Source organism: Eretmochelys imbricata, chromosome 19, assembly GCF_965152235.1.
Source record: "Eretmochelys imbricata isolate rEreImb1 chromosome 19, rEreImb1.hap1, whole genome shotgun sequence".
NCBI classification, from domain to species: Eukaryota; Metazoa; Chordata; order Testudines; family Cheloniidae; genus Eretmochelys; species Eretmochelys imbricata.
In genome coordinates this window covers 18,896,609-18,919,483 of record NC_135590.1, presented here as the reverse complement: position 1 = coordinate 18,919,483, position 22,875 = coordinate 18,896,609, and the positions used below count along the sequence as shown (strand labels likewise).

General features: G+C 51.7%; 1 protein-coding gene across 1 annotated transcript; it reads right to left on the bottom strand.

The window, feature by feature from the left end:
* Positions 1-718: 718 nt before the first annotated feature.
* Positions 719-22,200, bottom strand: THEMIS2 (thymocyte selection associated family member 2). The gene is made up of 6 exons (XM_077837804.1): positions 21,873-22,200; positions 10,799-10,939; positions 7,313-7,723; positions 4,765-5,816; positions 4,199-4,376; positions 719-2,295 (listed from the first exon to the last, which is right to left on the bottom strand). Exons 1-6 carry the CDS (start codon positions 21,964-21,966, stop codon positions 2,195-2,197), a joined length of 1,977 nt encoding a protein of 658 aa, XP_077693930.1. The 5' UTR covers positions 21,967-22,200; the 3' UTR covers positions 719-2,194.
* Positions 22,201-22,875: the final 675 nt, after the last annotated feature.

Sequence of the window (22,875 nt, the reverse complement as noted above, 5' to 3'; positions counted from 1 at the left end):
GGGTATAATTTTGAGGACAAGTGATGTACAGGTATAACTGGCAGCTTTTGGGGTATGGAATCTAGTGATGCACAAACCAGAAGCACTAACTTGACTTTCGTATGTCTGTACTGCAATAAAAAACCCACAGTGCTGAGTCTCAGCCTGACTCAGCCAACTCGGGCTCACGGCTTGGACTGTTGAGCTAAAAATTTGAGCTCCAAGATCCTCTGCCCCATCACCTAGCCCCAGATCCCAGTATGTGTTCATAGACTTGCTGGAGAGTAGACAAGAATAAATGTGGAGCTCTACGATGATGATGATGATGACGACATTGTTAAAGTCACACTACAGAGTATAATCCTCCCTTTGGCTGGATGAATAGCAAAAGGGCCTTGCTTTCAGTCAGGTGGAGGGGTTAGGTTTCAGATCTCTTTAGATTTCTATTTCTACCTGTTCCTCAAAGCAGTCAGCAGGTGTCTTCCAGCCTTTCTTCCACTAAGCCTGTCATGCCTGCATTATGCCCAGATACCAGGGGGAAGTGGAAGGTGGGGAAGTGTTCTCTTGCACTGCATGATGCTACCGTTGAATAACCTAAAGTTTTACACCATTAAAATCAAACAAGCCATCCAATTATTTCTCTTCCCTCTGCCTTGTGACAGATGCATTTTGTTGCATAGAGAATATTGATCCTGAGGCTTCAAGATATTTTTCCAAACTTTAAATAAAACTGCTGGGCTTGTATTGTGACACTTTTTATTGTGTTTTTTGCCACCTTATAAATGAGAGCCAAAGACCAAGGGCGCAGCAGGGTCATTCACAAGCATCACACTGGGCATGCCAAAGGAAGACAGGGCAACAGGCTTGCTCACAAGCACGCGGTACCCTGTGAGCTGAAGGACAGGTGGAACGTTAGCACCAGTTGTCTCCAGCTGTGATCAAAGATGTAGCCTCTGGCTGTCTAAAAATGGCTGAAACAAACCAAATCACTGAAAATAATGGGGGAGGGGGTTCACAACTGCAGCTTTTTACAGCGTTCGCAAAAGGAGAAATGAGTTCAGCGGGAGCTGTAGAGTGTCTGTTAATTCCAGCCCCTGAAAGTGTTTCTCCGTAGTGCCTTGGTGTTTGAGTTGTGTCCTCAGAGAGCCAGGGCAACCTCTCCAATTACGTAAATGTGTGAGTAATTTGTGTGGGTCCCAGCTGTAGCCAGCACTGCACTGTACAAAATATGCTAAACAAACCCTAACTAACCCAGTTCACTGCATGCTGGCAGCTGCACTGATTCTCATCCAGGAGATATTCTGAGGCTTACATTGCCAAACCTGGATGCCTAAAGTTAGGTTTCTAAATCAATAGTGAGGCACCGAAACAAAGTAACCCAATTTTCAGCAGGGTCATGTCCCCACATATCCCACTGACAGCAGTGAGAGCTGCTCAGCACCTTCCATAATGAAGCTGCTTCTATTGAGTCTAACTTTAGGCACACAGGGTTGAAAGCTTTGGCCGGCCTTGATGACCTACAATATTAAACCCCACCCAGAACAGCATGCAGCAGCTGCGGAAAAGTGTTCTTTGTTATCCATGCAGTGAGGGTGAAAGATCACTCAAGCGCTACCCCACCTCCTGGTAGATGGCTGCCTATGGGCCTGCTCAGGGTGTGAGTGCGCTCAGGTGAGGCTCCAGGGGTGACGCGTTTCCAGCCCCTTACAGATCTGAATCAAGGTGATTCAGATCAAGTATAAATGCAGAAAGAGAGCTCTAGCACCAGCACCCCATCCCAGAAGTTTACAGTGGGGTATACAGGTTTATACAGGGGTAAGAACAAGTGTTTTCCATCATAAACAGGATTTACAGTTTGATTCAATGGCTCTCAGCACCCCCACTATACAAATTGTTCCAGCAACCCTGGTTCCAAACTACACAGCTAAGGACAGCACTCCCCTTACCATAGGACCAATAACACCAGCCCTCTGCTTTAGTACATAGAGGACAGGGCAGGTCTCTGAATGTGCAGGCTCGCTTGCTTGCAGCACAATGGAGCAGTGACTGCTGGAACCCAGCTGTCTCTTCAGACTGCACTGGAAAGGCCAGTTGGAAGCCACTTCATAGGACTCAGTGCTGCATTTAGCTTTTGTGAGTGCTCATCTCTGAGTTGAAGAGCTGGAAGTGGCTTTGGCGTAGGCCAGCATCTTTTCATGTCCTGTGGGCTGGAGTCCTAGTAGTGAAGAACAGCCTTCTGCATTTTATCAATTGTTTTTATAAGGTCTTCATCAATTAGTTCATAGTCATGGTCAGAATCCTCGCTGACATTTGCATCTAAAAGGAAGAGGAAAGAGAATACCATGCAGGTGCTGTGACAGCGTTTGGGATGTCCTGGATGACTCCATGTGCTAAGATACTAGGGAGGTACGGACTATAGAAACCCTTTAGAGAGGCAGATTCTTGACCTCTCCTTCTTCCCTGCCAGTGTTGAGAGGCCTTGCGATGCAAGAGTAATACTTTTATCTGAGTACAACACTAGCAAAGGTGACTAACAGCAAATATCCCAGGAGCAAGAGCATGAGCGTGAGCAATATAGTGAGTTTGCATGTTGCTAAGAACGCAGCATGTGTTGTGCTCAATTAGACCAATAACCTATCCAGACTGGTGTCCGGCTTCTGTCAGTGGCCAGTATCTAATGCTTTGCGGGGGATGACAAACAAAACCATTCCATGAACCTAGAGCCAGTTTTAGGGTTAGTGGGAGGGCTGTTAGTGGGAGGGCACATACTTTCCAGCCCCTGCGGAGATCGGTTCACACCCTCAAGCATGAGATTTGTTTTTATGACCGTAGCCTACTTCTCTGTATCTGCACTGGCATGAGGGTTACCCCTTGCTGCGTGCGCTCCCTGAGTGAACAAGACAGCCTGATTTCTTCCTACATTATATTAACAAAACTTTAAAGAATATGAAAGTTGCAAAATTGAGCACTCAAAAGTTAGGAAGCATCAAAATTAAGGTTGTGTGCCTGGACAGCCTCAGTGAGGTGAGGGGTGGGTGGGTGTTGTTCCTGTTTTACACATAGGGACCAGAGACACAGAGAGGTTAAGGCCAAAATTGTTATCTGGTCCACTAATTTTGGGTGCCCAATTTGAGATGCCTAGACCCTGCTTTCCTAGAGTACTGATATGCATTTTATAGTACCGTATATGTTCAAGCACAGATCCCACTGACCCTAGATCAGACCAAAAATTTCCTGCTGAAAATGGTGTTTTCTGAAAAATGACTATATATTCCCATGAAAAATTTAATTTTTGTCAGCAAAAATTTTCTAAACAAAAATTGTAATCTAATTTCTTTTCAAATTAAATTTTAATTTTAATTTTTGAAATAATTTTTTTTGAGCCTTCAGGTTTTTTTCCCCCTTTCTCACTCTTTTGTTTGTTTGTTACTGAATGCAGTAGAATGAATAAGGTCTAGAATTTTTTTCCCTCCCTTTTCTCCTCTGTAAGTTGTCAAATCTTTGCCAACTTTAGAAAAGTTACCAAGGGACAAAAGGAGAAATGAAACTGTCATTCTATTACTTGGCAGCTTTTTCAAAGTTGAAGATTTGAAACACGACAGACTGGAAAAAGAAAGAAAAAAAGGACTGTGTGAGGAAAACCCTGGACCACATTCATTTTATTGCACTCTGGCAAAAAGGGGGAGAACTAAATTTTAAATATTCAAATTTTTTAGTAAAACAATTTAAATAAAGTTTTTACAAAAAGTGCAAAATGGGTCCATTTCAACCCTTTGAAACAGGAAGAAATTCCAAACGGCCCAATGTGTTGCAAAGTGGTTTTTCCATTTCTTGGTCAAATCTAATCTCTATGCAGGCTGATAGGGGCTGGAATGTTGATGCTGCAGAGGCAGGGGAAACCCCTAATAACGGACTTCCGGGCCCCTGCAATGGTCAAACACTCCCAGACCCCCTCTCCAGCTCCTGGCTTCTGGTTCCCACTGCAGGAAGCAAGTAATCGTTTCCCACTTGCCTTTTTAGAATTGTATCCAACATTGCGTCCCAAGCAATGGGGGCATCATGTCACAGCCCAGTAGCTCGCACCATCAGAAAAGTTTCCAGCCTAAGTTTTCCCTTAGCTTCATCAGATTAGTCCTAATAATTTTGCCACAGTGCATCATTCTGTGCACTTCCTTTTCATCCTTTGTGCTACAGCAGCATGTCTATTGGATAGTCTTACCTCTGGCCTCTTTGAAGGGTTTAGTAGGCTTAGGGGCCATCTGCGAGCCAGTGTGATGTAGCGAGTACTCATTCGGGGAGCTCCGGACAATCGGCCGACTCCTCGCATTCCTAGGCTTGGAGGATGGCGGCACAGACTCCTCGGGTATGCACTTTGACTTGGACAAAGGGGGCAGTGGCTAATGGGAAGAGGAATAAGATGGATTTTAAAAATGAAAGGCTGTAGCCCCGTCTGTTGAAGATGCTGGTAGCGGGGTGTGTGGACTGCAAGCAATGGGATAGTTGCCAAGAAAATCCAGTCCCAAATGGACACCAGAGAGCCGGGGTGCAGGATTTCTGCTAGAATTTCTGCAGGGAAGTGGGGTGATCAGCAAGGACTCCAACCTCTGCAGGGGTCCCCTTCTTTCCCAGCTCTTCCTGTGCTCTGCTGCCTGGCTGAGTACCACTGTGGTGCAGTAAAAGAGCTGCTCTGCCCAAAAGGGGGATAGGCAACAAAAGCATATATCACACACACACACACCCCCACCGCCCACCCCCTCCCTCGTATAGGAAGAATCAAATCGGTACCTTTGGTTTCTCAGTGACCTCTTTGGCTCCAGGTAGCTGGGTCCCTGCTTTGTCCCTGAACTCCTTTCTTTTGGGGGGCCGTGGTGGGGGAGCCTCATTGCTAGGCATCAGCTTTAGCAAATGATAATAAAAGGATTCTGTCAGCTCTTCGACTTTTGACCTGTCTGTCAGGGATGTCTGTGGTGGGGCAGGCTCCTCTGTGAAGAACAGGGCCATGTCCAGCCACTGAGGGGGGATCTGGAAGCTCACTGACGGCGCCTCGCACAAGCTGGTCACTAAGAAGGGCTCAGTGATTCGCGCTTCCAGCCGCAGAGCGGAGAAAGAGCCCAGAACATCATTGGCAAGGGAAGAATCCTTGGTTGTCACCTTGACCTCGCAGGGCAGCTGAAGCTGCTCCACTATCTCGGGGAGGCTGTATCTCCTGCTGTCGCTGACCTCTTCCACAAAGCCGCCTTCCAGGTGCAGTGGCAGCATGAGCTCCTCGCTCTCCTCGTCCTCGCCGCTGCTCCTGCTGCACAGGAGGACGTCGATGGATTTGTGTTCTGCCTGCCTGCGGACCTGGGTCTTGGCCAGGTGCAGCACCTCCAGCCGGTCCCCCATGCTGAGAGATGGCAGATCCTCCTCGGTGCTCTCACAGTCTTTAGTCACCACCACCCGCAGGCACTTACCCATCCCCAGACTCGTTGTCAGGTCAAAGACTGTGGGGAACTCCCGGGGGCGTCTTCGAAATTTGCCCTGGTAGGTGCTGGAGAGCAGGAAGTGCCGGGAGCCCCTCCTGCCCTTGCTGGACGAGGCGAGAATCCTCCAGGCACAGCACTTGGCATGGATTTGGATCTTCTGCCCCTTCTGCAGGCGGGGAATCCAGTCATTCTCGAAGATAGGCAGGTTCTCAGGACCCTCCAGGATCTCAGCCTGCATGGGGAAGGCCCCCTCCAGCCCCAGGACCTCACTCAGCATCAGCGGCTTGATGAAGTGGATGTGTTGAGACTCCTCAGTGACATCCTCCACATCCACTTCCAGGGTGGAAGGGATTTTCACCACCTCCTTCCGCACTGCAGGTGGGAGACGCGCATCAGTGAGAGCCAGCAGTCCCAACCCCAGCCAGTGTCACCCCATTGACCCTGGTGATGGACCTGGGAATCAGGCCCCAGACGCTTTTGCAGCCTACAATAACCAGGGGTTATCTCCCTGCCAGGGAGACCCTGGGTCTCCACTGCTGCTCTTGTCCAGGCTGAGATGCTGGCAGGATGCACTGACCCTGGCTCCAATACTGGTTTAAACTCAGCATGGCAGCTGCCATCTCGATACCCTGGGGAATGAATAGGGGACATCCAGAGCTGAAAGCATGAGCTGCTGTAGCATGAGCTAAAGTTTCTCCCTGGGCTAGATCAGAAGCCTCTCCTCTCTGGATCGGCAGAGAGAGGTCCTGTAACACATTGATCAGTGGGTACAGAAACACAGTGTCTAGTTGCTTGCCCCCCTGGGGGCAGAGTGCGTGTGTGTCTAACTACCTAGCCAATATGGACAGAGATAAATGTGTTAGGTCAGCGGTTCTCAAACTGTGGGTTGTGACCTGATTTTAATGGACTAGACGATTACATAGTCCCTCCTGGTCTTGGAATGTGGGAATCTATGAATCCAGGCTGGCAGTTCCTAGGTTCCCATGTAAATATCAACATCATTACCATTCCATTGCTCATGTGAAAAAGGAGAGTGCGGGGTACAATTTACTGTGACTGCTCAGTTTGATGCCTTACATGAGTGGCGCTTGGGAGATGCCATGACTTATCCCACCCCCCAATCAAGAAGAAGCTGAGCCCAAGGAGCCCCATCAAGGTGGGCCAGGGCCAAGGAGCCCAGAGGCAACACCGTCATATTTTGAAGACCTGCGCAATTTACTGTGGGCAGCAGCATCACATATTGGTTACACACACAGATGGGGCTTGGGAAAGTACTTCCATCTGGCTATCCAGTCTGGCCCACTGGCTTAGATTGGCTGATATGGACTATTTGGGTTCTTAATAGCTTCAGTTAATGATTTAAATAAATGCCTCAGTTCACTGAAAGGAAAGTTCTTCCCCCAACAAAGTCACCCAGAGACAGCAACACACACATTGAGATGGGCACACACAAGGGGGACCACCTTTGCTGAATGGAAATAAGGAAAAACGACAACTTTAGGGGACACTAAGGGACATTTTAGGGAAACACCATTTCCCTTTGCACAGCATGGATTGTTCTCTCAAGTGTACAATACAATTATCATAAGCTTCAACTTAAAGTTTAAAACGTACTAATGATCCGTTTTAGTGCATTTCAGTACATCTTACAATAAGGGCTGGGTGATTGCCTTAAAGGACAAATCAATGAAATAAGGGGCTGCCCCTTAAAGTAAAGGATGGCTGGTCACCCTAGCACACATTGAGACTCCAGGACACACCTCCCCACAAACTGACCCAGAGGCACGGAGCCATACACACATCACTCCATCCAGCTCTCTCTCTCTCACATACCCGCCCCCCGCCCCCCCGGCTGCATCTGTACTCACTGTGCATTATCGCCTGCACCTCGTACACGGGGCAGAGGAGCAGTGAGTGCCTGCCGAGGGCAGAGCATTTCAGGCGCTGGCCCCTCAGGGCTCCCGACTCCAGTACCTGGCTCAGCGTGTAGCTCGGCTGCCCGCTGCACTCACAGAACTGGCCCTGGAAGGAGAAGGGGAGGCAGAACGAACGCTGCCCGTTCTGCCCCGTGGTTGTGCAGTTGGCAAACTCCTGGCCCTCATGCCTGGCCACTGAAAGCAAGGAAATGGGCTGGCCCTTGGGAATGAACTGCCCATCCACGGTCAAGTCAACTGCTGAGGCGAAGGCGAAGGGCATGTCCTGGAGCCCTGCTGGCCTGCTCCTGACGAGCTTCTTCAGGCTCATGTATGACAGCTTGTCTCGGCTGGGCTGGAAGTGCCCTGCAGGAGGGCCAGAGGGAGCTCACTGTTAGTGGGGAGGTAGGGTTGCCGCATCTGGGATGATCCTGAGCCCATAACACTGGACAGTTGGCTGTGAGCACTGGAACCCAGGCAGGCTCCCCAGGACGGCTGCCTCAACAAAGGGATGGTGCTGGGAAACCCTGGCCAGGCAACCCTGAACCAGGGACCACAGGTGCCAACTTTTGTCGGCGCCAGTGGATGTTTGCGCCCCCCCCGCACCCCCACCCCATTGGATCCCTCCCAAAATCCCCACCCCAGCCCCGCCTCCGCCCCCAAGCTCGCCACGTTCCCCTCCTCCCCCCTCCTTCCCAGGCTTGCCGCGCGACACAGCTGGGAGGGAGGCGGGAGAAGCAGGACCCAGGGCGCGCTCAGGGGCGGAGGCGGAGCGGAGGCAGAGGTGAGCTGGGGCGGGCGGGCTGGGGGGGGAGCTGCCGGTGAGGGCTCTGCACCCACCAAATTTTCCCCGTGGTGCTCCAGCCTCAGAGCACCCACGGAGGTGGTACCTATGCCAGGGACCCCGGGAATGAGGAGCCTCAATGGAGCCTCGTCTGTACGCAAGCCTGAGCCAGGCTCAGATCCCAGCAGCGCCTGCATGAAGGCCTGCCCCACCCCACCACCCACCCCACCAGGGCAGCGGGGCTGGGGATTAGCCACACCCGCCTCCACAAGTGCGGCCAGAGTGGGGCGTGGCCTGGAGGCGATGGGCATGTGGGTGGGGGGCCGGTGCAGGGGCGTGGGAGGGCGCCCCTGGGTGAGGTGGGGGGTGTGGCCTGCGTGTGGTGGCCAGGGGGTGTGTGGCTGGGGCATGTGTGGGGGACCTAGGGTTGCCAAGCCTCCGTTTTTCGACAGGAACATCCGGTCAAAAAGGGAACCTGGTGGCTGCTGACTGGGCCATTGAAAGTCCGCTCGGCGGCGCAGCAGAGCTAAGGCAGGCTCCCTACCTGGCTCCGCGTGGCTCCAGGAAGCAGCTGGCATGTCCCTGTGGCCCTTAGATGCAAGGAGGCTCCGCGCACTGCCCCCACCCCGAGCACCGGCTCCGCAGCTCCCACTGGCCGGGACCGTGGCCAGTCAGAGCTGCGGGTCTGTGCCTGCGGGCGAGGACAGTGCGCAGAGCCTCCCTGGCCACCCCGGCGCGTAGGAGCCAGAGGACATGTTGCCGCTTCCAGGAGCCGCCTCAGGGAAACAGTGCCTGGAGCCCACACTGTACCCTGAACCCCCTCCCTCAGCGCTGAGCCCCATCCCACACCCCAGCTCCCTCCCGGATCCACTCCACACTCCCTCCCCCAGCCCTGAGCCCTCTCCTGAACCCAAACTCCCTTCCAGAGCCTGCACCCCCTTCCACACTCCAAACCCCTTGGCCTGGTGTGGGTTCTGGGCTGGGGCAGGGGTTGGGGTGTGGGCAAAGGGGGGAATTCTGCTGCTTCCAGGAGCTGCGCGGAGCCAGGGCAGGCAGGGAGCTTGCCTTGGCTCCGCTGAGCCACCGACTGGACTTTCAAAGGGCCAGTCAGCAGTGCTGACCGGAGCTGCCAGGGTCCCTTTCGACTGGACACCTGGCAATCCTAGACAAGCGTGTTCGGGGCCTGTTTGTGGTGGGCAGACACTGTTCGGTTACATGTGGCTGGTGTGTGGGGGGGAGTGACGCCTATACGTCATGGCAGGATGCGTGTGTGGTCTATATATCTGGGTGGGGTGGGGATGGTGAGAGCGTGTGTGTGCTTATGGCTGGGGTGAGGATGGCCAGCAGATAATGGCAGGGGTGGGCGTATGTGACGAGGCTGGGGTGTGTGTGTATGCTGGGGTGCGAATGGCCTGTAGGTAGTGGGGTGTGTGTGTGTGTGTGTAAGGGGACTGTTGGCACCTCACTAACACTCATTGGGGGTTTTGGTTGATCGCTCCCAGCACTAAAAGAAAGGGGAAGGGTGGATGGGAAATCAGGACCCTGAGACTGACAGTCCCCAGGAACAATGAGGAGAGGCCAGAGCTCCAGGTCAGCCTGATTAACAGGGTGGGCAGGCAAATAAGGGAGTCAGGAGGCCGGGGGGTCCCGGTCTCCTGTGAGCTGGAATTGCCTGGAACAGAGCGGGGCCGAGCTCAGGGGAGAGCAGCGGCCCGAGCTGAGCGGGGGAGCAGAGCCGGGCCAGCCAGAGAGCCGGAGAAGCAGCCCAGGGAGCAGATCCTGTGCTGGGAGCAGAGCTGCATCCACAGAGCAGGGTGTGGTGAGCAACTGGGGCCAGGCAAGGGGGGCCTTGGGCAAAGGGCCCAGCGCAGAGAGACACCCCCAGCCAAGGGTCCTTGCAGGCCAGACTGGGAGGGGTATCTGAACCCGACGGGGGGCTGACCCTGGGAAGAAGGGTCCCACCACCCAAAGCCTGGAGGTGTGTGGCCAACACCATTGCAAGCGTCCAACCCGCAGCATCCCTGCAGCACGGCCAGGGCCGGAGAAGGGGCCTGGGACTTACAAGGAGCAGACTCTGAACTGCCCTGACGTTCCAGAGACGCTGTTTGTGATGTTCCCTGCCACAGAGCGGGATGATGTGTTTCCTTTAACCGTTCCCATTTTTCCTTATTCTTTTTAAAATTAATTGTTGATTAAACAACTTGTGTTTGTTTTAAATTGATGTAATGATCAGTGAGACAGGGAAGAGCCCAGTGCAGAGAGAGTACCCCGGGGTGGGGACACCCTAGCCCCTGTCCTAGGTGACCACAGCAGAGTTGGGGGTCGAGCCCCCCAGGAATCCTGGGCCCAGCCTTGTTGGGGTTGCGAGGACTCTGCCAGGCAGGAGAGTGGAAGGGGAGTCCTCAAGGGCAGGGAGGCCTCTGGGTAAAGGAAGTGGGAGCGAGGATCCTTTTGCTAGCCCACTTCACTGGGATAGTGCAAAAGCCACGAAAGTTCCCCACAATAGTGGGACCAATCTCCCGCTTACATATGGCTGGGGTGCGGATGGCCGGGAGGCAGTGGTGTGTGTGTGTGAGGGGGAGGATGGGGTGTGTCCAGGTGGGTGGGTGGGTGCCTACCTGCAGTAGGCTAGGTGGGCATGGGGTGTCCCAGTTTACCTGTGAAGTTCAGAGGCAGCTCCGTTGCTTGCCCAGTCTCTGGATCCTCACAGGTGATCTTCTGCAGGCGAAGGCCAGTAATCTTTACCAGGTCCCCGGTTGATAAGCAGCACTCTCTGCCGCCCATCTCGTACACAGACCCTGCAGGGGAACAGGGAGGCGTTCACAGGTGTGTCTGCGGTTGCGGTCAGACTGCACTGGAACCTCACTGTCACCCAGCAAGGCCCTCGCCCCCCAGGAAGTACCACACCCTGGAGAAGGGCCTCGCCGGAGAGGAAGGACAGCCCAGCCCTGCTCTGCCACAGACATCCTGCGAGACCCAGCGCCTCCAAAGTGCTCAGGTGCCTAACTCCCATTGATTTCAGTGGGAATCGGGTGCCTACTTACCTCTGGGGTTCTGGACCTTAGTCTCTCTGGGCCTCAGCTCCCCATCAGTACAGTGGGGTTAGAGCTCTCTTGCACCGCACGGGGGCAAACACAAGAAAGACTGTGAGGTTCCCAGGTATGCCAGTGCTGGGCCCGCATCAGTTCCCACCCTCGGCAGCCTGTTGGCTAACCAGCGATAACCGGCGGAGGACGGCCACCAGGCCCGGCAGGAGGGGGGCGGCTGCACAGGCCTGCAGTCCAGGCCAGGGAGCATGCTCCTGGGTGGGGCAGGGGACCCCTCCAGCCAGCAGCAGGACTGAGGAGGGCTGAGAAGGGGGTGGGTGCGGAGCAAGGGCAAGAAGGTCTCCCTGTGGGCAGTGACTGTGATCCCGTGAGCCTTTCCCCTCCGGAAAGAGGGACGTTCACATTAACGGGCGACACTGGGGCCGTGGCTGCAACACGGCAGCTGGGGGGGGAGGCAGCACTTCCTGAGCCGGAGAAACGGTGAGCTGGGAGAGCACCCTGCAGAGACTGCCCCACCCAAGGGTGCGGTCACTGCAGACAGCAAGGCCATGGGAGCACTAGGCCCAGGCCTTCTGCGGCTCAGGGGTTGAGGGGCCCCACTGCAAATGATGCCGGCTCCCAGGACCTGGGTACCAGCCCGACCTGGCCTGGACACCAGCAACTGTAACAAAAGTCTCGACCTGAGCGGGGAGACAGCTGACAGAGAACCCCCAGGCTTCCAGGATGGAGCCACCTGTGGGGGACCGGTCGCACCGGCTGGAGGCGGGGGTGGGGGGGCCAGTCGCACCTGCTGGAGGCGAGAGTGGGGAGCGAGTCGTGCCGGCTCGAGGTGGGGGTGGGGGGGGAGCCATTGTACCTGCTGGAAGTGGGGGAGAGGAAGTGGCGAAAGTAGCTGAATTGTGGAGGCTCCTGGGGGGCACCTCTTGTTACCCTGCAAGGTGAAGGCAGGGCTGTCGCAGCCTGGAGGAGAGTGCTGGAGCGGCCAACAGGCTGGTGGTGTGAAGGGGCTAGCACCCAGCCACCATGACAAGGCTCCCTGTTGCTAGAGGCCGGGGGTAAAAAGGTGACTCACAGTCCTGGGTACCTCAAGAATTGTCACACCCTGCCCTCCCCCAGAGCTGCAGGCTGCCGGCCAGGCGTTCCCTCATATGTGCAGTGAAGCACACGGCCTAATGGCTATTTTAATGCTTATGGGAAGCTGCTGACTAATTTTTCTCACACTGAATCATTTCCAGTTCTCATTCAGTGCCACTGAGACTAGCCACCCCCACGCAGAGCCAAGAGTTCTGCTTTTTCTGCGCCCTGCGTGGGAGTGATCCAGCAGAAAGGCTCTCAGCATCACAGCTGGTAACAGACTGTCAGGGCACCCCTGGGACGATGTTCTCTGGATCATTCTCCCTGCGTTGGCTCGAGCCAGGCCCCGAGTTCGTCCAAATGGCACGGGGACAGGAGATCAGTGCCTCCTGGTCCCGAGCAGCTTGTGGGGCTGCTTCCGTCTGAGGCTGGAACTGGTTCCTCATTCCTAGTGCCTTATTCAGAGGCCAAAATGTTGTAAAAGTTCATCAGTGTAAGATTACATAAATGTCACCAAACGTGTGATTGGATTGTATAACTGGCTACGTTAGTAATTAATGCGTCATTAATTACTTACTGTCCAAATAAGGAATTGGCCCTTGATTGGCTGAGTGACCAAATAACTCTGGGTCACCCCAGGTGCCATGGACCTGTGACCATCAGAAGGAGCTGGACATGCCACTCATTATCCCAAAGCATTTTCTTTGGCCTGTGTCACAAGCGCCTCACCTCCGAAAACATACCTACCTGCATGGGTGGTGGGTATCGTGGGCCGGGGAAGGCTGTGCGTCCCCAAACAGCCTGGCCTGGCCCTGCCCACGCTGCACCCCCAGCTCCCCTCCTGCCTGCCCTTCTCTTCTGTGGCTGAGAGGCTGGAGCAGGCAGGCTGGGGCCTCAGTGTGCACAAGACCCCAGGGCTGAGGCCATACCATGCAGCCCATCCTCCCGGCACTGGGGCTGGGGACACATGGGGTGGGGGCGGCCGGGCGCTCCGGGCTCCAGTCGGGGAGGATGGGCAGAGGAGACTGGGCCTCGGGCAGAGGGAGAGGGGCCGGGAGCTAGCCTCCCCCAAGGGTGCGTTGACCCACTGCCCAGGCCGACATACGCACACAGTTATAGTTCGCAAATTATCCTTTAACAAGGACCTGGGGGCTCAACTCCCATAAGTGACAAAGTACTTCTTGGGCCACCTCAAAATGACATGTCCTTTGCCCCATCTGCGTGTTCTGAGCGCACCCCGACTGTGGAGTCTGCTGCTGAGTGTTTGCAGCGTGGGGCAAGAGTGGGCTTGGGGTGGGAGGAGAACCTCACATGTGTTACAGTGGACAAATAGAGCTGGGCAAAAGTTCCCCGTTAAAACTCCTTTTCATCATAAAATTGGGTTTGCCACTAACCAGATTTTTTTCACAAGAAGTGTCTGTTTTCTGGAGAAAAATTCAACTTCTTGTCCAGATATCTAACCCCTGAAAACGGAGACATTCATCTCCCAGTGTGATGCTGTGACAAAAAGCACTAATGTGATCCTTGGAGACATGAGTAGGAGCAGAGTGATTTTACCTCTGTACACTGCATTTGTGAGCCCAATACTGGAATGGTGCCCACAGTTCTGGGGTCCACATTTCTAAAAGGATGCAGAAAAATTTGAGAGGGTGCAGACAAGAATCACAAAAATAATTCAAGGTAGGGTGACCAGACATCCTGGTTTTAAAGGGACTGTCCCGTATTTAAGCCCTCCTGCAGCAGTCCCGACTTTTTCTTAAAAACGGACAAATTGTCCCATATTTTCCATCTCCCCCCAATCAGTATTGGCAGGTCCTGCTTCTGGCTGGATCCCTGCTCACCAGTCTCCTGCCCACCAGTGGTGAGTGGGCGGGGGGTCCAGTGGCTGACAACGGGGTGGGTGTGCAAGGCTGTTGGCGGGATGCAGGTGCAGTGCGCGGGGCCGGCCACTCTTTGTGAGGCCAGGGTCACAGACACAACACTCAGCAGGATGCGTATTTTAAAAGTTGTTACAGAATCAAACACAGGGTGATAAATGTAGCCATTCCCCCCCCGCTCGTTCTGAATTTGTCTAAGAAGAAAACGGGGTTCCTATTGATGTGTTAATTTGTAACTGTATAATTTCTGTGCAACAGTTTGGGACAAATTGTTGGAATACTGGGTTTGAGTTATTTGTTTAGTGTATGATTACTTAGAATGAAAATGCAAAATAGAAATGGGGGTATGATATTTGGTGGAGTTTTGCTCACTATTAAACTCCAGCTCTGGGAGTAACAGATCCTTATCTCTCCATGACAGGATAATGGTCACATGTGACTTGAGTTGACCTGAGAACTATTTTGTAATTTACTGTCAATCAGAACATAGTTCCTTATTTAAGTGCTATTTGTTTCCTTCCTCCATGGACCCTGTGACTCCCCTCAACTCCCTTCCTCCACGGACTCTGTAACCCCCTCAACTTGCTTCCTCCAAGGTCTTTGTGACACCGCACCCCGCAGCTCTCTTCCTTCACAGACCTTGTGAAATGCCCCCAACCTACTTCCCTTGGGATACTTCCATGGACCCTGGGTACCTGCTTCTGTCCCCTCACTCCATGGACCCTGTCATAAAAATAAAGGGAAGGGTAACCACTTTTCTGTGTACAGTGCTATAAAATCCCTCCTGGCCAGAAGCAAAACCCTTTCACCTGTAAAGGGTTAAGAAGCTAAGGTAACCTTGCTGGCACCTGACCAAAATGACCAATGAGGAGACAAGTTACTTTCAAAACTGGAAGAGGGCGGGAGCAAAGGGTTCTGTCTGTCTGTGTGATGCTTTTGCTGGGAACAGATCAGAAATGCAGCCTTCTAACTCCTGTTAAGTTCGTAAGTAATCTAGCTAGAAAATGCATTAGATTTTCTTTTGTTTAATGCCTGGTAAAATAAACTGTGCTGGAGGGAATGTATATTCCTTTTTTTGTGTCTTTTTGTGACTTAAGATTTTGCCTAGAGGGATTCTCTATGTTTTTAATCTGATTACCCTGTAAGGTATTACATCCTGATTTTACAGAGGTGATTCTTTTACCATTTCTTTAATTAAAATTCTTCTTTTAAGAACCTGATTGTTTTTTCATTGTTCTTAAGATCCAAGGGTTTGGGTCTGTGTTCACCTGTACCAATTGGTGAGGATTATTATCAAGCCTTCCCCAGGAAAGGGGGTGTAGGGCTTGGGGGGATATTTTGGGGGAAGATATCTCCAAGTGGTCTCTTTCCCTGTTCTTTGTTTAATACGCTTGGTGGTGGCAGCATACTGTTCAAGGCCAAGGCAAAGTTTGTGCCTTGGGAAAGTTTTTAACCTAAGCTGGTAAGAATAAGCTTAGGGGGTCTTTCATGCAGGTCCCCACATCTGTACCCTAGAGAGGTTGCAGCCGATGAAGTGAGCTGTAGCTCACGAAAACTTATGCTCAAATAAATTGGTTAGTCTCTAAGGTGCCACAAGTCCTCCTTTTCTTTTCACAGAACAGTCTCTCTCTTAACACATTGTCTTTAATGTCACAAATGATTCTTATCTCTGACAAGAGACTCTGTCAGCTCACCAAAGTCACAGGTTTTAATGAGTCTTCTTAATTCTGAGATATATTGTCATCATAAAGTGTCATCACTTTTTTCATGCATGTTAAAAATTTGTGTCTCTCATAGGGGTTTCATTCCTTTTTGGCATGCAAAAATGTGGCATTCCTCACATTTGGTCTGTAGTTTACTAAACTTCATGATTTCATTTTCTTCAAACTTAAAGTTGCTATAAATATCCAATGCTTCCTCCCCAACAATATGCAAAAAGATTGATGGCTTCTGTTTATTATTTTTTTCCTCTGCCCCTATACCTGCTAAATACTAGTCTCAAAACTCTGTCCAGATTTTTTCTCTGCAACATTTCCTGGCAGTTGCAGACTGGATGGAGGTTGTAACACATCCATGTTTGGCTTTCTTCTCTTCTTAAGCCTAGCAGACCACTATTGGGCTAATAAACTATGTACACAAGCCTTGTTCTTTATTTGCTCCTCCACATTCTCCCCTTTCCTCTGTCTTCAGTTTCAAGCAGAGGAGTTAACATCAAAATGTACTGCAATCACCCTCTCATCCTGCTCTCCTGTCACCCTGTCCTAATATTGGGGTTCCTCAACTCAGTGAACGAGAAAAGAATAAACTTTTATGAAAAAACTAGAGTGCATCAGTGGTAAACTACTATGCGTAACTCCCCTTAGTTCTCCACCCTCCGCTTCCAGGGCTTGGCTCAGAATTCCTATATTCAGAATACTGTCCCTTGTGAGGAAGGTTCTGGAAATTATAATCTTTCACAAACATTGTGAGCGTGCAGTAAGTGTGAAGAGCACAGCAAGCATGCAGAGCTTATAAACTACAAGGCCAATGGAGAGCTGAAGATGCCATAACTCTATTCTTTTACTATCATGTTGCGTTTTCTATTGTGGTCACACTAAAGGGGAAGCTGGTTGGGCCCAGGGTGCTGGCCCCTGCACAGACTCAGTTGAGCTCACAGTGTCTGCCCCCAGGAGCTTACAAATTATAAGAGTACGGAATGGATCTGCTGAAACTTTACAAGTGAACCTGTTCATTAGTTTAGGAGTCAAAATGAATTTAGAAACGGGCCCTTTAAGAAATTGGCATCTGGTGTCAGATCTTTTCCTTTTCCCTAATGATCTTAAAAACAGAATAACATGGAACCTTCAAACTTCCCTGACAGTTAAAAACTTCTCAAATCTCATGCATTAACTACATGAATCGATATTTCCATCTTGTGATTCTTCATAATTGAAACTTTGTCTTTAGCAGGGCAGATGAATAATGTTCTACCCCAGGGGTTTTCAACCTTTTCCTTTCTGAGTCTCTTCCCATGCTATAACAACTCCATGGCCCACCCGTGCCACAACAACTGGGTTTCTGCATCTTCAGTAGATTGAAAGTCAGGGCCGGCGTTAGGGGGTAGCAAGCAGGGCAAGTGCCCAGGGCCCCATTGCTAAATTGCTCAAGCTTTGGTTTCAGCCCCGGGTGGCAGGGCTCAGGCTTCAGCTTCAGACCCAGGCCCCAGCAAGTCTAACGCTGGCCCTGCTCTCCAGTTTATTTTGGTGGACCCCATGTAAGCTGCTCACGCCCCCCCCTGGACCTCTGGACCCCTGGTGAAGAACCACTGTTCTACAGCAGCTTCCCCAAAGAACTGCCCTCTTTCAGAACAGCTTCCATCTCCTGTTGTCTCAGTGGGACTGAGGCCACAGGCTGTCTTTAGCAAAGATGGTCATTGACTTTTTCACTGGCTCCTCACAGTGTTCCTTCCCTGCCCCTCCAGAGTACCTGCCTCTGAGGGCAGTTTGGCTCCTCTCCCATTGGGAGAAATGGGGTCTGGCAGACACTTGCAAAGATGGTAATTCTTTGGGAGTCACTGTGAAGGAGATTTTATTCATAAGCTTCTGCTGAAGGAGACAGCTTCAGTTATTAAAAATAACAGTGAAAATGGCCATTCAGCCTAAATACTGCTTTCAAAAAGTACCCATTGTGCCAGATCTACTCAGCACTGGCCAGGGGGAAGCGAGGAGGATGGAGCAGGCAAATGTGGGGGACAGGAAGGGGGTTCTGTGTGTGTGTGCGAGAGAGAGAGAGAGCAGGGGAATGGGGTGGGGAGGGGTGCAGGAAGGAGAGGGAAGCTGGTGTGTACATTCCAGTTTTTTGTTCTGGCAATGCCAGGGCTGGAAGCCCTGGACCTGGCCAGTCCATCCTGGAGACTTTGTGCTGCTCCAGAGTGGGGTAAAGCAGCCAAAATGCCCTGGGAATCTGGCCTGAAAAGCTAATCAGAAAAACAAGTGTGGAGGTTCCTTTAATTTTAAGAGTTAATGCTAACACCCTCTTCAGAAGGGAACATCACAAAGCTCACAGTTGTCTGCCCCAAGTGCAAGGGGCATTTCTCTGACCTTGCCATCTCTAATATAAACATCTCGTAACAGGTATATATTTATTTAAACAAAAACACACCCTACCAAACCAAGACACTTTTCTGCATAGGTCACCCTGTCGGGAACGGCTGAGAGAACAAGAACACATGACCCATGTTCAGTCATGTAGCTTAATCTACTCCTGGAAAGTGCTCAGATGAGTGTGCTCAGGTGAGTGTGGTATAAATACCTATATAGCATAGAAGGGAAATCTCTACCCATCAATCTCTGACTAGCAGGGATTAGGATGAAGCCTTAATGGGGCAGATTATCCCACATCTGCCTCCTGTGGTGTTTCTCACACCTTCAAGTTTGCGGGTGACACTAAGCTGGAGGGAGAGGTAGATATGCTGGAGGGTATGGATAGGGTCCAGAGTGACCTAGACAAATTGGAGGATTGGGCCAAAAGAAATCTGATGAGGTTCAGCAAAGACAAGTGCAGAGTCCTGCACTTAGGACGGAAGAATCCCATGCACTGCTACAGATTAGGGACTGAGTGGCTAGGCAGCAGTTCTGCAGAAAAGGACATGGGGATTGTAGAAAAATGAGGCCCTGAAATATAAACCCTTGTATCAGAGGCCCGGTATGAGACCTGAGGCCTGAGTTAAAGGAATGGTCAAGACTTTGCTAACATAAAGCAAAGTTAAACTGTGAGCCAGAGACAGGCCCTGCTCACAGAAGTTGGCAAGAAGAAGGCTGCTAATTGGACGTATACCCATATCTAAAGAGGATCAAGCACTAATAGGATAAACAGGTGCCAGGATGGCACCAGAACAGTCCAGTACGAACACATTCCACAGAGATAATGAGGAACAGGCCGACCCATCCTAAAAGACAGGGTCAAAAGGATAATATGATGGATAGACTCATTTGTTCGAACCAACATGTACCAGGAGAGAAGCAGCACCCCAACACGCAGAGGGGTTGTACCTCGATGCCTCAGGAGTGATGTGTAACTTGTTTGTACCTGTGTATAAGAATGCACCCCTGAGGGGATGTCTTTGTCTGGCCTAGGGGGCAGTGGAGAGTCTCACCACTGACTGAGCCGGTCCGTTGTCAGGGGCCACACATTCGTAGTATGTCTTGTAGCGTCGGCAAGGAACTATTACTGTGCTTCGTTTGACAATAAACCTGGCTGGGTGCCTTCGTACCTTATCAGAGACTGTGGTTGTTGTGGGTTCCCTCGGGGTCTGCTGTGTCAGCTATCTACGCAGAGCCAGGGCAGCACACAGGGGGAACGCACGCACACAGCCGACTGTTATCAACATTGACCAGAGCAGAGCACCACACCAGTGATGTCTGACATCAGGGATTACAGTGGATGAGAAGCTGGATATAAGTCAGGCTTGACAAAGCCCTGGCTGGGATGATTTAGTTGGGATTGGTCCTGCTCTGGGCAGGGGGTTGGACTAGATGGCCGCCAGAGGTCCCTTCCAACTCTGTTATTCTATGATTCTAAGTCAGCAGTGTGCCTTTGTTGCCAAGAAGGCTAACGGCATATTGGGCTGCATTAGTAGAGCATTGCCAGCAGATTGAGGGACATGATTATTCCCCTCTATTTGGCACTGGTGAGGCCACCTCTGGAGTACTACATCCAGTTTTGGGCCTCCCACTACAGAAGAGATGTGGATAAATGGGAGAGAGTCCAATGGAGGGCAACGAAAATGGTTAGGGGGCTGGGGCATATGGCTTACGAGGAGAGGCTGAGGGAACTGGGCTTGTTTAGTCTGCAGAAGAGAAGAGTGAGGGGGGATTTGATAGCTGCTTTCAACTACCTGAAGGGGGGTTCCAAAGAGGATGGAGCTCAGCTGTTCTCAGTGGTAGCTGATGACAAAACGAGAAGTAATGGTCTCAAGGTGCAGTGTGGGAGGTTTAGGTTGGATATTAGGAAAAACTTTTTCACTAGGAGGGTGATGAAACACTGGAATGGGTTACCTAGGGAGGTGGTGGAATCTCCTTCCTTAGAGGTTTTTAAGACCCGGCTTGACAAAGCCCTGGCTGGGATGATTTAGTTGGGGATGGGTCCTGCTTCGAGCAGGGGGTTGGACTAGATGACCTCCTGAGGTCCCTTCCAACCCTGATATTCTATGATTCTTCTGAAGGTGCTGGCCACTGCTGGGGACAGGAGACTGAACTAGACCAGCCATTTCTGTGTTGACTCTACAGCTCTTCAAATCATCGCCCATGAACATCCTCGCTGGGTTTGTTGTTAATGGTCATGGATGGACAAGGAAGGTGAGATAATATCTTCTTTTGAACCAACCTCTAATTCCGAATGAAGCTGGTCCAGTAAAAGATATGACCTCCCGCACCTTGTCTCTCTGATAGCCTGGGACCAGCACCGCTACAACAATGCTGCAGTGGCCACGGATGACATTTTTAATTTAAAAAACAAGGAAATTCTTCCAATGAAGTTAAGGCTGAGAGGACATGTCAGTAATTTAGGGTAAAACACATTCCAGGGAGGGTGTAATTATCCCAACCAACCATTATAAACCCAGACAATTCAAAGTTAGTGTTAAACTGAAACAAAATCTAAACATGCTGAAATATGGAAATACACAGCTAGGGTATGCAAACAACCTTAATTCTGCCCTGCAGGGAGATGTGCGGGCTGGCATGCACCTGCACATACACACGGGCACACACAGAGACAGAAAAAATTAGATATGCCGTTAAAGATCAGTTTGATCTAATATAGGGCCACAACCCTACAATGACTTAAATATAACACCTCTTAAGCTCAACCAACACCATAAAACCCATATGCTGTCACTACAGGGCAGAGTTCACTGCATATTTTCATGCTGTTACGTATTCTTAACTCCTTCTTAACATTGCTTGCCTTAGCACTAGCTGGTCTCTCTCTCCAACTCGACCTGTGCCCCCGGGAAGTGTTCCACCTGAGAATTGGCAGCCCCAGCTCAGCAGGCAGGTCTGTGCCCTTCTGGCACAGTGCCGCTGGTTTATAGGGACTCTGGAGCCAGAGGCCAATGAATTGTCTCATGCTGCTGCCCATTGTGCAGTAGCTGAAAACCTTCCCCATCAAATCAATAGCAACAGCTCAGTTCCTTCATGCAGTCTCTGTCCTTCTTCCCTTACGGGGTCAAAACTGCTTGGGGAGGGGTTGTGTTTGTCACTGTTCAGATTGTATTAATTTCCCTCAATACAATGGCTGGATGGGGGGTTACATGGGCAGAAGAGGGCCAGTATAACTTCAGCAGCGACAGGCTTTTGGGGGGGGGGGGCGGGGTGCATGGGGTTTCAGTGCATTGCAATGGTCAGATCACAGCCCACTCCACAAGCTCCTTGGGTACAAGTGAGGGCTCCCTGCCGATGCATTGGCAGAAGGACCCCTCCCCATTGCTGGGTGTTGTCACCACGTACCTCCTGCTGGTGTGGGAGGTGACGCAGAGCGGTCGCTATCAAAGCACTCCATGCTGCGAGCACAGAACGAGGTGAGGCTGGGCTGGGCTGGACGAGCCCTGTTCTGCAGTGACTACAGGCCGCACCCTGCTTCCCCGGCTCCTGAAGGAGTTCAAGGCTTTGCAAATCTGGGTCTCCAGGCCCCACTCCACTGGCATCAGCAGCAGAGACATCCTGGCTGTGGCCGGGGAGAAGGCAGGTACTCACCTTGGAAGTACACCCCGGAACAAACCTTCAGCACCCTGGGCAGGGATGCAATGTCCAGGGACAAGATGTATTGCTGGAAAGAGAGGGGCTCCATGGCTCCACACCCTCGCTGTGGCTCTGCTGGGATCCGAGTGTAAGGGGAGACCGGGCACTCTAGGCTTCGCTGTGTCTTTCACTTCTGTTTTTGACTGAAATAATTTCCTTCCCCAAGCAGAGGCGGATACTGCTGGCAGTGCTCCAAGCCTCTTACAAAGCCCTGGCTGCCTCAGTACCGGGACTTCTACCCCCTCCCTTTAGGCTCCCGTGCATCATCCCCACCAAACAGTATTTTCACCCCCTGCCACGGCCTCACATGCCAAAATTCATAGCCCCCAGCAGGGCCGCTAGACTGAGCCCCTGAATGCACAGCGTCCATCCTAGCCAGCATTTACAGGCTTGTTCAATGGCTTTTGCCTCTCCTGCTATAAAAACCGTTCCAGCACTCTGGGTGCTTGGGCCTTTCTGTGCTGACGCTGCTGCTCTGCTTGGAGGGGTTTTGGTCTTTGAGCCCTGAGATGAGGAACTGGGTGCATTGGCTTAGCAGAGGTCCTGGTATCTCGGCCTGTCCAGACCAGACTGTCTCCGCAGTGTGTCTCCCTGGCTCGCACTGCGCCTGGCTGTCTAGCCAAGGCCGAGCTCAGAGTGCCCTGGAATAGATGCCAACCTGCCCCTGCCAGGGCCAGCTGCGACCACTCTGGAGAAAAGCCTGGGGCCCTTGCAAAGGGAGGGATTGGAAGCAGGGGAGAGGCTGAGGGAGCTGGGATTGTTTAGCCTGCAGAAGAGAAGAATGAGGGGGGATTTGATAGCTGCTTTCAACTACCTGAAAGGGGGTTCCAAAGAGGATGGCTCTAGACTGTTCTCAATGGTAGCAGATGACAGAATGAGGAGTAATGGTCTCAAGTTGCAGTGGGGGGAGGTTTAGATTGGATATTAGGAAAAACTTTTTCACTAAGAGGGTGGTGAA

Excerpts from the sequence above, each read along its gene's own strand:
- THEMIS2 (XM_077837804.1), bottom strand. The coding sequence starts at position 21,966 with ATGGAGCCCCTCTCTTTCCAGCAATACATCTTGTCCCTGGACATTGCA. Across the intron at positions 7,724-10,798 it reads GCTGCCTCTGAACTTCACAG|GGCACTTCCAGCCCAGCCGA; the intron begins GTAAACTGGGAC and ends GCCCTCCTGCAG. Across the intron at positions 2,296-4,198 it reads ACCCTTCAAAGAGGCCAGAG|ATGCAAATGTCAGCGAGGAT; the intron begins GTAAGACTATCC and ends TCTTCCTTTTAG.